Consider the following 17,015-nt stretch of genomic DNA (forward strand, 5'->3'; position numbering starts at 1 on the left):
ACACCTATTCTATGAAAGGCATTAAATTATCCGTGGTAAAAATTATCTCACAAAAATAGAATGAAGAAAAAAATCTCAATATCCAGGCAGAAATGGATGCATCTGAAAGCTAGATAACTGCTCTCAGATTCAAAATAAATTATTATTTGTACTTCATGAGTATCGAAGAAAAGGCAAATAACCTATGTGGTAATGTTGACCACCAAGCAAAAAAAAATTAAACAGATTAGGCTTTTGATAAAGAAAATAATTATGTAATGCATAGGGGCTAGTGACAGCATTTTGGAATATTTGGGGGCCTCTTGTTTCTTTTAACTTCAAAAGATTTTTAACTATAGAGACAAACATCCATTGGGGAAAAAAATGAAAATATCAAGATTGTACAAAAGAAATACAGATTGTAAGGATGACACAGTATTGAAAAAGTAATGTGAGAAGTGTTGCTGTGGGGAAGAACTGAGAATGTGAAGCTGAAAAGAAATCTTAAATTTATTTCAAATTAAAACATCCCCTGCTCCAAAGTTATAGGGAAAGATAACAGGAAAACAAAATTAAATAGACTTCTAGGGGTCAATTTTCAAACCTCAAAGAAATCCTAACACTTAAATGTACCAGAGAAAAAGATTTAGAAAGCATTTTGATCAAAGGTCAAGAGCATAATATAAAACAAGAAAGTCAAATATGAAGCTAGAATGTACAGCAGTAGGCCCTGAAGATCTTCTTACCTTTTCCACTCTGGCAAGGTCCTCTTCAAAGTGCTTAGTCCTGCTTGGTGTACCATTGTTCAGTAAACAACTGGACAGAACTGACGTCCATGGGACTTAGTTGTCCAGAAGAATTATTTCTGAGGAATAGGGAAGAAGTTGGTGCTATGTAGCTTGAAGAAAAAATGTCAAAGAGAATTTCATATCAGTCTTGAGGCCCTGAGAATCAACTTGTTGAAAAACAAGGGATGCTATCTATCAGCTAAAACCCAAAATCCAAAAATAACACCCAAACAAAACAAAAAAAACCACCCCCAACCAACGAAAAAAGAAACCCAAAAGCCCCACAAAATACCTCACACCAACTAATCAACAAAAAATACACAAATCTTTTAAATGAAAGAATAGAGGAACAGGGAAATAGTTTGGCTGTAGAGAATGTAGAATTTCCTTCATTTTTTACTTCAGAGCTAATTATATCATCTGTTGAAGATGAACTGGTTTCATCAACCAAAACTTGATTTGGTTTTGAACTTAATGATCAGAGAGGAAGAAGCCTTAGCAGAGTTCAGATAGTTCCTTTTTATGTCTAGTCACAAGTTATCGAATATAAATTCAGTACATATTTTTCTTTCGAATCTTAGTTTTTACAAACATATTAGATATAGTCCTCTTCATGGTAGTTTTATTTATATTTTTTTTTTTTTTAAGCTATAACACATTGGTTAGAATGAAATCTGGGTAGCATGACAAACACGTAGGTTAATTGCTTTTGGGATGTATTGTCAACTTCACTTTTGACTAAAATTTGGTACAGTGTGAGGGGAAGGTGAGAAAGCTGCATAACTAAGCACACTTTAGTACAAGAAAGGATAGAATGAATGAGCGTAGCAAGGTACAGCAATCAGAAGGATCCTCTCTTTTCAGAAACTCATCATACTTGAACTGGTATCCCACACTAAACCTACATGTCCATGCTTCCTGATGTTAGCATAGATCTTGGTTTTTATTGAAGCTATCGGATTTATAAAACATTAGAACCTTATTTGTGAGAATGCTAGAAAAACACTGCTAGAGAGCAGATCAGAGCACACATATACACAGACACACATGCACAATCTTTACAGACAAATACCTTCCAGTCCTTACAGGCAGCCATATCACTTTACAAATGCCAAAATGTCATTTACCTCAAGTAGAGAACTTTCCCTTAAGTATCATCCTTCTAAAGCAATTTGATTCATAAAGTGTGATAGAAATGACAGCAAGTTACACGACTTACAATGTAATAGGGTATTTTCCTGTTCTTTATCTACATCACTGTCTGCAAAGCTTGTTGTGTTGGTCAAAATTCTAGATAACAGCAGCATGGAAAATTTTAAAAGTACTTGGATATTGTGCTATGACCCCAGATGCTTCCAAGTTCAACAAATCAATATACTGGAAGTAGCCAAATGCCAGGTTCACTTGAAAAATTGCTGTCCTAATTTATGGTTGAAAGCATGAGGTGAGATTGGTAGTTGCATCTGAAAGTCTCTTCTCCTCTAACATCAAAGGGAGATCGTTTTTTTAAAAGTATTTATTTTGTTTCAAGCAAGCCACTTTTATTATTTTTGGTATTTTTATCCTAGCAGCATTACCAAATGATGGACTACTTTTTAAATCTGTTTTTACACTCCCAGTGTAGAGCTGGGAAAATAGATAAAGCATAATGTGCAAGAACAGTATCTATCAACAAGTTTGTTTCATGTTTTAGCTATCAGAACTGTTTTCAGGCTTTTTATAGTTGCAATTTTTTTACTTGTCACTGTCATTCTTGGCCTTTCCTCCCTGGTTTATATTTAGATTTACAAAGAAAGGAAAAGACAATTAGAATTTCTGAATTTGAAGTTTTAATGAAAACACTCTTTATTTTTTTTTTTCTTATTGACAGCAAATCTAACAGTAACTCAGAACAATTTCATTTAAACAAAAAATTAATGCAAAAAATTGTATAGATACTGAAGGGAATTTTAATGTAAAACAAGAAAAGGAGCAGAGGGAGTATCCTGCTGGAAAAACCAGAATATTATACTTAGAGTGATGTCTAGAGGCCAGAGGGAGTCTAAAGGACAAGGAAGATTAAATCTAAAAGTGTATTCCTTTGGAAGGCATGAGAATAAAAGAATAGAAGATTTCCCAGTCATGTTCTCTTCAGTGTGAAATGCTGGAGTGGTAAGCATCATGACAGTTTATTAAGTGGATAATATAGAGAAATACCTCTTACAGTTGATCTGAAGAAAACACAAAATAAAGAAAAGATTATCTTAATGTCTCTTAACCTGTCTCGGAAACTAGTAAGGGCTTTTGTTGATAGTTGGAGAAAGGAAATCTATTTTTTCTGTGTTTTTTAAAAAAAAATTATAAAGCAAAATAACTAATTTCATGATGACTGTCAAGTTGTATGACATCTGTTCCCTTGGCATGACTGTCCTGGTGCCCAGGATTCAGTTTTCTATACTGAAAATGCTTGAACATAATGTACTTTAAGAGGATGTGAATAACAGGTTTCTCGGGCAGCTGACCATGCTGAATTTTGATGCAGCAGTAAACCCTACTTTGCTAGTTTTAGCTGGACATGCATTTGTATGTAGCAAGGCAATGGAAAGCGCTTAAATCTTAAAAGTCTAAATTTATGATAGGCACGTGAAAGGTGAATTTATGATAGTTGTATTGCAGCGGTGATGAGAGTGTGATTTTTGAGTCTCTCCTGACTCACAAACAGTAAAAGAGCAAAGACAAGATGAAGGTTTTGCCACAAGACTCACAGCAGAGCTGGACTGTTGCAACATTTGCCAAGTAATCTGAATTGTGGTCGCAGTCTGAGTCCTGCATACTGCTCCTTGGTGATGTAGAAAGAACTGTTGAGACTGGCACTGATAAATTACTCTGTGACCAGCTCAGTCCCATCTTGAAAATGGAGTGGTAGATCTAGCAGTAAATTACTGCCATAACGCTCTTCCTGCATCTGCAAGGTATGTGGCATGTCTCTTGTGGTTCTTGCCTGAAAAAAACATCAGAGTCTTTGGCAAAAGATGCATATTTCAGCCAACTTTCCCATATTAGACTATGCTTTAGTGTCTTATCCTTTCCTGCAGAAAAGGCTGTCTTTCCTGTGGTTAGTACACATAACAAATAGGCACATATTTGCTAACACAACCATTGGTGGTTTGGGGTCACTGCAGTTAATTGGTTTGAAATACACCTGCTTCCATTTTGTTGCTAAATTAAAAGCATAGCTTCATGGCTATGCAGACTTGAAGGTGAGAATATTAAGTGACAAAATTACTGTTCCACATTCACACTTCCACTCACAGCTGCAGAATTTCTGTTTAAAGCTGCAATAAAGACTTCCCTAATTCCAGGTTTAAATGTATTCATCTATGTAATTTACTTTTAGAGAGAAAACCAGAGCACTAATAAAGAGCAGGAATATGAATTCATAATAGGTTATAATCATGAGTGCTAATATCAAACAGAAACCTTTTAACAACCTTGTAAGGAATTAATATTATAGCTTCATTTTATTTCTAGTATCTGAAAAATAAAAAGACTTTCAATAATTGAGTTACTAGTATTTTTGTTGCATTTTGGTCTAATAGGCACCAAAGTGTACCTATCACTTTTTTGGCACTGTAGAAATATACGTGAGGATTCGTCACAGATTTTAAATTTTGTATGTATTCAGAAGTATTTGGAAGCATTTTAAAACTTTTTATATACATACTATGTACTTGCATATGATGAACTTCTACAGGGTGCACAAATGCACTTATTTAGATATCAGATTATGATTTATCAATGGCATGCTAATTCTAATAGAGTAGAAATACTATAGTACAGCTATTTAAAAAAATCTGGATGATTGTCCTGCTGCTTTGTGGCCTCCTTAGCATAAATAAAACAATTTATTAAAATTTATGAATGCAGCAGTAATTCTCACATTCTCATAACAATTCATCAGTATGTTACAGTAATGGCAAAGAGAACAGAAATAAATGCACATTTACATGTGGCACAGAGAACTTGCCTTTAAAAGGTAAACATGGTGCCCTATGAAGCAGTTAAAATGCTAAGGGTAAGAAACTTAGATGATTTCTGATATGGTTAAAGTGAGATTTCCAAACAAGATTTTCCCAGCTTAGATGAGATCATCAATTGCTGATCAGGTGTTGAAGGCAAAAGCTTCAAGGTGCTTGGGTTGTCTGCATTGTTGCTCTAGTCTCAGTCTATTATCATTAGTACCTAACCTCTAGAGATGCCAATTTCTCCATTTTGGCTACAGATAAAATATAAGTAATCTATGTTCCTAATTTAGACAGCTAAGTGACTAGACAAATAGACAAATTCCTGATAAATTCCTCTGAGCTTTAACTTTTCAAAATCATACTATTTATTTATGGAATGTCATTACTGAAGGGAAAATACCCTTTGCTTTTATCAAAAGCGAATCATAAATTATTTTATTTTAGAGCTTTCTGAAGCAGATGCATCCTTGCCCTGTATCAAAACTAGTGTGGCCAGCAGGACCAGGGCAGTGATGGTCCTGTGTACTCAGCACTGGTGAAGGCCACAGCTCAAGTGCTGTGTCCAGTTTGGGGCCCCTCGCTTCAAAAAGACACTGAGGAGCATGTCCAGAGAAGGGCAGTGGAGCTGCTGCAGTGTCTAGAGAGTGAGGACTATGAGGAGCAGCTGAGAGATCTGGGATTGTTTGGCCTGAAGAAAATGAGGTTTGGGAAAGGCCTTACCACTCTCTACAACTTTCTGAAAGTGGATGGGTGGGTCTCTTCTCACCAGGGAAGTGACAGGACAAGAGGAAATGTTCTCAGGTTACACCAGGGGAGGTTCAGGTTGGGCATCAGGAAGAATTCATGCACTGAAAGGGTGGTAAAGCATTCCAATGGGCAGCCCAGGGAAAAGATGGAGTCACCATCCCTGGAAGTGTTCAGGAAATGACATCACAATTAGTACTGTGGTTGATTGTCAAAGTGATCAGTTAAGGGCTGGCCTTGATTGTCTTGGAGGTCTCTTCCAACCTTAATGATTATATGATTCTATGAAAGTGGATGAACATTCCTGGCTAAGTTTTGAGGGTGAGCAGATGCATTTGTCAGAATACTTCAAAATGGGATATTATTGCTATTTGTTCTTGAAACTGTGAGAAACAATTTTCTCATTCTCCCATTTTGTAGTTGGGATATCCAAGTTTATGTGGCATTCCTTTACATTCCAGGTGAGTCCCCGGGTTATAAAGCTATTGACTGTTGTTTGAGAGTCTTCATATTCATTGATTCACTCATTTTTCATCAGGGAAACAACAGTTCTGCTTTGAAACTCATTAACTATTCACTAGAGCATAAGCCTGAGTGTTCCAAAGTCTAGGGTTATCTACTACAACAAAGGGAAAATGTGATCTTTTTTACTTACTAAATATGAAAATAATCCCATTTAATTCTATCTTTTGAATGTAGACAGGGGCACTTTTTGTGTCTGATGAGCTACGATGAACCCAAAATAATTTACACAATTTTAAGAAAAGTGCAAGTCCAGATTATGATTTATGGGAGAAGATGATGAATTTTGAGGGGGGATTGGTATTAGAAATTATTTACTGTGAAATCTCAATATAATCTTTAAGTCTATTCTTATATCTAGCTGTTGTAAAGTTTCAAGGAGACTGAATTAATTCAAGCAGAAAATTATTGTATTTCATCACTTTTATTGTCATGTGTATTTCAGTCTGCCATACCTAATAGGGGAAAAAGTAAAAGATATTACAGAGATTATTATGTTTTTAAAACCTCTTTTCTCTAAACCCCTTATATATATATTTTAATTTCATTCATGTTTTGAGGAACTATTCAGATTTAATATGACTTTTCAGCAGTTTCATTTACATTTATTGGGTTTTTCATCTCAGAGGGAGCATTTAGAACAGTAATTTCCAATTATTAATTGAATTATGTAACTGCTATTCTCAGTCCAAATTTTATTCAAATAGATTTTCTTTTTCAGAAAAGTAAATCAAGTGGTGGCCAAACATAGGTTTTGGATGTGAAACAATCCAAACAATTCTACAATTGAAACAATTCTATGGCTAAGAAACTGAACAGATAGTCACAATCCAGTTTAATTTGCAGTGCAAGACAGGAGGTGTCTCAACTGCACACTATTAGGAATCCATGTTTCAAAAGTTTGTACTTAATAAGTGAAGATGCTATTTAAGAAGATAAATACTGACTGTTGCAATTTTGCAAGTATTTCCTGTATTGCAATTTGCTTTGATCAAAATTTAACTCACGGAAGATGCTGAATTTTAATTTACTGGTGAACTCATTCTTCTGATTTAAATGAAAGGCTTAGTAAGAAGCTTTGCTTTAGTAAGACTGCCATACAGAAAATATGCATCAGAAATTAGTCATATTCAAGTGCTTTGAGTTATAAATCTAAATCACTCCATTTAGAATTTACTTTTTGATAACAGCTTACCTCTGAAGATTTCAATGCACATGCTTTAGTTTATAAGTAAACAACTGCATCTAATCAGGCTGTACTACAACCTCCTACCTATAATATACCTCATATATGGCCACATCAGTGTCATATCTGAAACCTTCATCATTTAACATTAGTCAGTTTTGCTGCTCAGGGACCCTGCAAGATTGAAATGCCAGTAGTCATGTCAGTCATGTTTTCAGAAAATAACTCATTGACTTTGATTTGAGTTGTGTACATCTCCATAGCAGAAATCCAGTTGAATCTTACTTTTTAATACAAGTGGCTAGCTAAATTACACTTCAAGTAACTTAAAAAATGGGAAGTCTTTAAGAAATGTACAAGCAACATGAAGGCCAGAAGCTGCATTCCTACTCATCCCGAAATAAACTATAACTGGTCTTTTACAAAGAAGGAACGAACATTTTATGCCACTTTTAATGATCATTGCTCTACACAGTTGAATATTTCTGGGATTTTTTTCCATTCTGGCAGTGATTAGCTCTTTCAAGGTCTTATTGTTGAACAACAGCTTTCAAAGTTCATTAAAAACCTTTTAAATTTTATCTATGTACACATGGTAAAAGAATTAAGATTTTATTTTTTATTGCAATTAAATTTTTAGAACATAAAAGTTCCAAACTTAAAACACATAGTCTGTGTTTTTAAGGTTTCTTCAATGGTAAAAAAATTTTGATTATCTCTCCATCTTTGTGAAATCTGCCAATGCTTTAACTTAACTAAATAATGTGCAACAAATCAAATTGCAAGCTTCAAAAATAATAAATATTTTACAAACCCTTTTTAAAGTCTGTAACTCAGCAGACAAATTGGCATCTCACTCTAGTACTTGCATAATATAATAATAATCTCAGCAATTGTTACTTGATGTTTCTGAAAAACCTAGTGAAAAATCAAGGTGGTAAAACTTAGCTCTGTCTGTGATGCTGCAATGGCATGCACTTTCTACACATCAAAATGATTTCTATACATGAAAATGATTCAAAATTATTCATTGTCAGGTGATTTGCTTGCATGAATGATGTGAAGGAGTGGGGTAATGGTAATATGTGGGTCATTTTCCACAGCAAAATACTTCATTAGTTTTTAGTTTTTGCCTTATCAACTCTTCAGCCAGCCTTCTTTTCACAAGACAAAACAGAACCAACCAAAAAAAAACCCAAACAACCAAAAAACAAAAAACCCATTCTCCTACAAGCCCCCCATAAAACTAACCCAAAACTGAAAAAAAAACCCCAGCTCAGTCTTTTCATCCTAGTTAATTACAAAGCCACTGAAATGTACCATTTTGTTATGTAAGCTAACTACTCAGAAAGTATGAAAGGATTATTTGCTGGTTGAATAAATGAAAAAAACTTCCTCAGCATGCACATGCATAAGCAAATGCAATCCAGAACCAAATGCCAATGTTGCACTTCCATTTTTTTAATTACACTTGTCATTTCCCAGAGGCTGAATTTCAGAAACCAGTAAGCTGAGCAGAAATTAGTAGTCTATACTGGTTTTTCTGAATTCTGAATGTTCCGTTTCAGCAGGAATGTGTGACTGTTTTTGCTTGTACCAAAAGGGTAGTTTTGATTTGCTCTGTGTCAAAGAAGTTCCTTAAAGGTCTGGTGTTTATAAATCTGTTTAAAAAGCTGTGCATAAAAAGGTTTCTCTATAAATACAGAATGGAACTTTTTGGCCTCTTACTTGGCTTGTGTTTACTGAATTTTCTCCTGCAACCTCTATAACAGCTGCCATTCTTTGATCAGTAATTTGGCTGCACAGATGCTTCTTTCTTAGTGAAGTCTCTACTTAACTCATTCTCTTCAACTGGAAGCTGAAGGTGTGGGTAATTTTGTTCAGTTACACTTATAGTTTTGATTTTAGATCCTTTGCACCTACTCCATGGCCTTGTGATTTTATTTCCTCTAAAAAGATAACTTTTTATAGTTATCCATTCTAACCCATGTTCCATTGAATTCAGTTCCCTAACTACTTCCTTTTGAGCTGTACTTGAAAGGGCTTTAAGGTTCAAGCCTTTTCTTTTTGTACCTTTTTTGTATTCATTCATCTCTCACTATAATTTCACTCATCACAAAGTAGGTCTTAGCTATGATTCTGTAAGTCTGGGAATGCAGTTATTAGAACGTCCTCTTATTTCTGTAAAAAATAAGTATTTTAACATTGTAATTTATCAAATACCTAAAGTATATTTCTTTCATTTAGAAAATAATGCTATGGACTTTGAATTTGCTTTTATAGTTCTATTTATTTAGTTATATCATTAGAAGGTACATGTATAGTAGCATTTCTTAAGAATACTGAACTACATCATCCAACTTCCCATCAAATTACTACAGATTTGCGTATAATAAATTGAAAAAAAAGGATAATATAGTTTTTCTTCTGTATTTTTAGTAATGCTGATAATCTTCTTTTTTCTTGACCCTGCTGTTTAACTGCAGGAAACATCAATAAATTCTGGCTGATCTTTTTCACCTTTCTTACTAAAACCAAGGTAATTGAAAGTGTCTGCTTTTATCCCACTGTGTAATAAAGGGAATTGGAGATATTCTTGAACTGTTGAAAGTATTTTTTTAAGAATAAAGCATTTACTACAGGAACTGTTATAGAAGAAAAAAAACATTAAGATGGCATTTTCAAATACCAAAAGGAGCATATTTGGTTTGGGTTTAATTTTAACTATATTTTATTTAATTATATCGGTTTATCTTTACTTCTACCTGCCTGGATTTCTGGTGTGCTTGAAAAACTTGGTCTTTCTTTCAGATTTCTATTTTCTCAGGGAAAAAATGCCTTCTTGTTATTTAAAATAATGATGCTGAAAGTGAGGAGATACTAAAGCTGGGTTATAACCAGCTGTCATTTAACTTTTATTATCAGTCTTTGTCTGATATTACCTTTGGCACTTCTGATTAATGTGATGTCAGACTCATACTAGAGTGATTTTGCACTGATAATGTTCTTTCAAATTCTTTTTCATGCAATGACTTTGCATTGATAATGTTCTTTCAAATATTACAGGCATGGTCTTCTCATAAGTAAAGACTGGCACCTCTGCATTCTGCTCACTTATTTACATCTTCGTATCCCATTGCCACCTTCAAAAATATAGAGGGCCCTTGGCGCTGAAGGCATTTCATTTTGCTGATGAAAATCGTGAATGGGATCTGGAAACACTCAGATTTTGGATATTCAGCTCCCAGAGAGGTTCATCATGGGGATGAGCTTTATTTTGAGTGGCAGAAGGTCTGGCTATACAGACATGATATTCTGGTCTTTTAAAGGAAAGAGGACCTCAAGTCATTGCCAGATTTAAAAAAAACAGATTCTGGACAGCACATTTAGGAATAATACTAAGAAAAAAATAAATGTTGGGTTTTTGCCTCCTGTGGTTTTCCATAACACTCAGCAAAGCTTGGTTATAGAAAATGGATTTTGTTCAGGTTTTTTTTTGTTGATATCTTCAAAGCAGCCTTTGTAATAAAGTTGTTTTCAGTGTTCTTTGCCAGAATATCTGTAAAGATTATAGATTCTTGGAGATAACAACTAGGATTTTAATTCATTACTCTTCTCTTCCTCTCTTCAATACTCTATACTAACAGGTCACTTTCCAATTAAGGTTTTGGGGGTTGGGAGGAGTTAGTTTTTGGGTTTTTTTTTTTGTTTGTTTTTTTTTTTTTGTTTTTTGGTTTTTTTTGGTTTTTTTTTGTTTTTTGTTTTATTTTAATGAAGGTGGAGTTTAGAATATTATTACCAGGTTGAAGTTTGCTTAGCTTGGAGGTTTTTGCCTCTTGCTCAGGCTATTTTCCCCTTAACTCTAAAAAATAATACCAATTTGACATTATTGCCTCATTCTGCTTTTAAACCCCGGTAATGTTTTTAATATCATTGCTTAACTGTAAAAGTATCTAATAGCGATCTTATTTGACATCCAGAGTTTCTGAAAAAGTTTGCTAAATATTTTAATATTTTAAAAATCGAAACTACTTCTTGTATTTAAAATACTGTAGCAATTAAGAGTGGTGGCTAGAGCATTTCTTGCAGACCTACTGTGAGATATTGTAGGTGTATTTTTAGATCTACTCAGAATTCAAGTCCTGGAACAAAAGAAACCTTCTACTGTTGAAATATAGCAATTAATTCAAAAATATTTAGTAATGAGCCATAGTTATCCCAGACATTTTCCTTGATCTTATTTTGATAGAAGATAAATGCATTACCCGTTTTACACTTTTTTTTTTGAGTTCTTTCACCTTTGCTGGAGGTTCTCTGTTGGAAAGATTTTCACTCCCTAGTTCTAGGCTATTTGCCTTACACAATGCCCAGTAAACCATCTTCAGAGAAGGAAAGCAAAATTTGTGTAAGTGGATTACAAAAACAATGGCATTGGATGAAACAGTAAACAAGGATAGGCATGATGATTGTCAGTGAGTGAAAAAAAGGAGGCAAATTTCAAATAGTAAAGAGCATAGCTATTAAATGTAAAGTGAGTGGTATAAATAAACTTTATGTGTTCAGTCCTTAGAGGGGAGAGGTAAGAGAAGTGCTGATTTTATAGTGTTGTTCCCTACATATAAATTTCTTGAGTTTTCTATTACTTTAACAAAGAACAAAGATCCTTATTATTTTTTGTCTTTTGTTTCCCCCCATCATTTTCTTTCAAGAAATACATTTAAAATTTATTGAAGAATTGTCTTTTTTTCAAACAACTTTAGTGAATGTTTTCTAGAGTTCTATTTTTTTAATTGAAGAGGAGTTTCTCAATGAAAAATCTTGCTTGTCTAGTGAAAACTGTGGAATTACCATATTCAACTTGGACCTAGTAATATAAATCAAAATTCAATCGAGAAGCAATTCACATTTGAAAAATTGTTACGTCTTTTCTCTGTCTGGATTTTAAATGCCCAGTAGGAAAAACCTTAGCGTCCACTTCTAAGGCAACCCAAAGCGCATTCCATGAGAATAAAATCTTTCAGTGAGAAAGATCTGATGGAAAGAAACTCTGAAACTGTCAGATATCTAGATTAAGCCACCAAATCCAGGCAAGAAAAGTTGTCTCAAAACTTCTAAAACCTTGGTGTCTCAATTAAGTAATCAAAATAACCAGAATGTAAAATGCAGCAGATATTTCTCTACTGTGTTTTTTGCCACACAAATTTTTTTATATTATTTCCATTCTCTGTAAAATAACTCTTCTCCAAAATATGGCGATAAGCATTCAGCCAAATGGTTTCTGAAAAATTTGTATCTGTAAGTGATCCAGATTTGTGTGTGAAAAAGCAGAAATCCAGAGCTTCACAGGATGTTGGTCCAGATTTTGATATAGAAATGAAAATGTAAATATGAAGAAACATTTTAAATTATTAATAAAGGATTTGATCAGATATTTTTTCCTAATAGTGTCAATTTGTGGTCATATATTTCAATGTGCTTTTATTTTCCAAAGTAATTTTACTGTATTTTATTTATGTATTTTAGGCACGGAAGGGGCAGTGTTTGGGCACTCTGTGGAGACACCCCATATCAGAGCAGAACCTTCCCAAGACCTCAAGTAGGTGTTGTTCAAAAAGTTGCTTTAAAATCAAGTATTCTCAAAAAAAATTAAGTCTGGATTAAAATAACTATATCTGTATAGTCATATATATACTGCCTATTTAATGACTCATAGATACAAAACCACTTATATACTTCAGTTTGTAGTAGCTAGTCAAAAAAACCCCATCAACTCCTATTGCATGAAATGTAAAATACAGTGCTTTTTATATATGATCTGCCTCCCATAGTGGAGTTCTTAAAAATATATTTTCCCTAGAGTGTGGAATATTCAGGTGTTTGTAGAGTCCAATGTGTGTAGTATTGCTCAATAGCATCAGACCAGTTTGATTTTTTTATCAAACTGTTACAGAGCTGTTACAGAATATATAGGTCAAGCTAAAGTAAACAGTCCCAGATTTTTCCATTGAGCAGTGTTTCTGGGTTGTTGGGCTTTTTAATGCTAACACACACACTTTTCAGAAATTCATTACCAAGTGAAGCTGCATTTCAAAATGTAATTTTTTTCTGTATATAGTCAAAGAAGATGAGGAATCAGTAGATAGCAAAAGATTAAATTTAAAATTTCCTAAGGAATCTGTAGAAAAGAAAACTTGGAAAAGTTTAAAGTGAAATCTTTTTTTGAAGTGCATGTATGTGCACTGCTAAGTACTAGTCTGTGATTTATATGGATGTGATTCATAATGAGAATTACAGAAAATCAAAGGTCCTTCTTTGTGTTCCTCCCAGCAGAACTGGTGAGAGAGAGTATAGGCTTTGACTCAATTCTACTGTGATTTTTGAACCTTATATAACTACCTCTTCACCTGCCCAGAAGTGTTTCTAATTAATTGCTGCAGAAAAGCATGGTTAAATACTCAGCCTTACATTTGCAAAGGCATTGACCAATAACAGTGTTGCAGAAATCATTTGCAGGAAGCTGTCCATGTGGACAAGTTTGACCATTGTACGTGGAATGTGTGAAGTAAATTGTTGTGCTTGATTATTTACACCAAACATTTTAAAGTAATGTATGGCTTTGGGGTCTTCCAGAGGATCCCGCTCACTGGATTTCTATCTTAAAAATCTCTGTCCCTTTCCATGACCCCTATCAGTCCTTTGTGGAAAAGAATTGTAAAGGCATTTATTAGTGACAGTCACCAAGGTGATATGATCTCTAATCAGAGGAAGTTCAGAAAAATCAAAGGAACATAACAAGCTTTTCTTTTTTCAAGGCACCAGTAATTTGGGTAATAGGCTGGAACTTGTCCCACTCAAAAGAATATTTTCCCTACATTGCTTTCTCTACTTCTTTCCAATCATCAAATAATATTAACAGAGTGAAAATGTGTGGTAAAACAGATAATCCTGTGTCTTCGGGATTAATTTAAATTAGGTTAAAATCACCTCACTTTGCTTCTGAAATTCACACATGGGACAGTCACCCTTACAGTCTTTTGTCTTTATCCATTGCCATGATTCCTATTGTTGCTTAATGATTTCAACTCTACTGTTACTTCAGTAACAGTTCAGTTTCCAAGGTGGACTTAAATTAGTAAGCATTTGGCAATCCACTTTCTGCCCTCTCATTAATAATTATTTTAACCCATTCCTTTTATTAAAAAAATTGAAGAAACAGACACCCTTGGAGTTGGGTCAGGTAACTTTAGCTTACTTGTAAGTGATTTGTTCTTAATATATTTAGTCCATATTATGTTCTGCAAGTTTTTGTACACATGTGCTCCTGTATATTAGCTGGATTCCATTGTATCCTTTTATAAAACTCTCAAGTCAATTTAGCAATTTAAAAATGATGACAATTACTATTAGGACATTTCAGTGGGCTGGTCTGGGTCCTCTTACTTTTTAATGTTTTAGATAGACTTACCCAAGGTGTCAAATAATGGCAGTCCTGAAATCACCTAGAGTATTTTTCCAAAGTGCTGCATCTCCGTGTCTTTGGATGGTTCAACTTAATGGTAAGCAATGAGAGTGTAGAAAGTTTGCTGAATAAACATTATTAATTTTTTAGAGTGGACACAATTGAATGCAATCTGACAGCAAATTGCAGTGCATTGGTGCAAATATATTAGACTATGAGAATTATTGTATACAGGGATGAAAGATAATGGAATATACATTAGATCATTAATTAAAGTATATCATCCTATGTTTTTCATGTTGGAATATGTATTTGTGGTCAATTAGTGAACCTCTGACTTTTTTTCTCTTTTCTCCAAAATAAGATATGCTGGAAACCTATTCATAGCCTTGTATATGTAAAATGATTGACTACTGGATTGAAAAAAATGGAAAAATGACAACCTTGATTACTCTGAATGAAGCATAAATATAAAATTTGGTCTAAGAATTTGATACCCACGAATATCATAGTACTTCTTGGGATTTTAGTTTAATATATTATTAGCAGGAAGACAAAAAGATAAAGTCAGATTCACATTAGCTCCACATATCTAAACCTTGCCTCAGACACTCTTAGTTCTATAGTCAGATTTTGAGGTCTTCATACAGGGAAGATCCCCTAATATTTACTATTAAAAATGTGTTGTTTAAAAATAAACTTGAGTTGAGTACTAATATAATTAATTCCTATGTGTCCAACCATTTGGGTCACATCTTTCTCCTTTCTTGCCTTTTCAAATAATAGCTAGAAAGGTTTTGCTTTCAGGCAGTGCTGTTATACAATCCTTTTGAAAGCTTTTGTGTCAAATCCCAAAAACTAATTAAAGATGACATTCATTAGTTGGGATAAGTAGCATAAAAGAAGCATGTTTGAGAATCAGGAAAATGAATTATATCTTAATAATTTAATCTTCTTGTTTCTCTCACTACTGTTTCTCACAGGAACACAGTTAGGAAAACTAAACTGCCAATGTATTCCCCAAACACTGGTTTTAGGCCAATAGTGCATTAAAATATGGTGTACTAATAGGCAATACCCATGCACACAATAGATAGACAGTAGTTAAATGCAAATTACTTTGCCCTTAATAACATCCTTAATAAGGGGATGAATTAATTTGTTGTTGTCCTCTGGAGATAACTGCAAGATCAAATTTAAAAGTTGTTCTTTGCTTCTGTGTCATGCCTCACACACCACAATCAGTTAATCCTGCAAGCTGATGCTGGGAATAATGAGACGAAAATTGATCAGGTGGCAAGGAACCATGCAAGATAGTTGGATTCTACTTTGCCTCGACTAAGAATTAAAAATATTCCCATCTTGCACAGGAGGTCTGGTTCATTCAGAGCTGAATGGTTTGTAAGAGATACCTTTTTGACATTTAAGGGATGGTTTACTAATAGGTCAGAATATTATATTTTTTGAAAGCCTGGAGCCAGAGAACGCATCACATTTTGACCTTAACTTGTTAGTCATCTGAGCATGTTGAGAGTGACAAAATCACCATGCCTCTGTCATCTATTTTTAGCCAGAAATCAAATAATAAACAAAACCTCATCAAAAAATAGAAGATGCAGCAGAGTAAAAACACCCATCTCCCTTCCTATGCTGTTTTAATGATGTCAGATTCTAGTTACTTTCAGTGCCCTTTTTTTTACAAATAGAAATAGTTACTATTTTTGTTTTCATAATTTATGTTAGTTATTTCATTGTTTGGGCATGGATATTGACAGAAACTTGTTTGCTTAGTCTTATCAGTAGCTGTTGAAAATATGCTTTTTTTTAACATGCATGTTCATAATAAAATAGGTATGGATATAGTAAAATTTGAAAAATTTCCAAAATTTAAGCTTCTCTTTTAAAAACACATGTGTTCTTCTCCTTTTAAATATACATTATATGCATTTATATAGATGTGTGTTTGTGTATATATGTGTGTATATATATAGATATAATTTTTTAAATATTGAAGTAAACAGAGAAGAAAGCCAGTAATGAAAGGTTGTAACTGCTATGCAGACAAGACAGAGTAGAAACAAATGTAGCTGGGTATGGCTTTTAAATGGAAAGAACAATTTGCTTTAGTGTTCAGTGATGATGATTATATTTGACATTGGAAAGGGAAAGGGCTCTAGCAGGAGCCAAGATATGAAGGATAAAAATATTACTATCACAAGTGATAGAAAAATCCATTGAGTTTCATATGCTTAATTTAGGGTACTGGAGTCTCCTTTTGTCCAGGCTAAACTACCCTGGCTTCCTCAGCCACTCCCATGTCTTACACTGTAGAC

At 33.9% G+C, this 17,015-nt stretch overlaps 1 protein-coding gene across 1 annotated transcript in view; it reads left to right on the forward strand.

Annotated features, from left to right (window-relative positions):
* Positions 1-17,015, forward strand: part of SGCZ (sarcoglycan zeta) — a 386,465-nt gene that overhangs the window by 348,362 nt on the left and 21,088 nt on the right. Inside the window, exon 6 of the mRNA XM_041402877.1 lies at positions 12,747-12,819. Within this exon, the coding sequence (XP_041258811.1) occupies positions 12,747-12,819 (73 nt within the window). The remainder of the gene's footprint in view (positions 1-12,746; positions 12,820-17,015) is intronic.

Source organism: Onychostruthus taczanowskii, unplaced genomic scaffold (assembly GCF_017590055.1).
Source record: "Onychostruthus taczanowskii isolate IOZ18803 unplaced genomic scaffold, ASM1759005v1 scaffold2, whole genome shotgun sequence".
Taxonomy (NCBI): Eukaryota; Metazoa; Chordata; class Aves; order Passeriformes; family Passeridae; genus Onychostruthus; species Onychostruthus taczanowskii.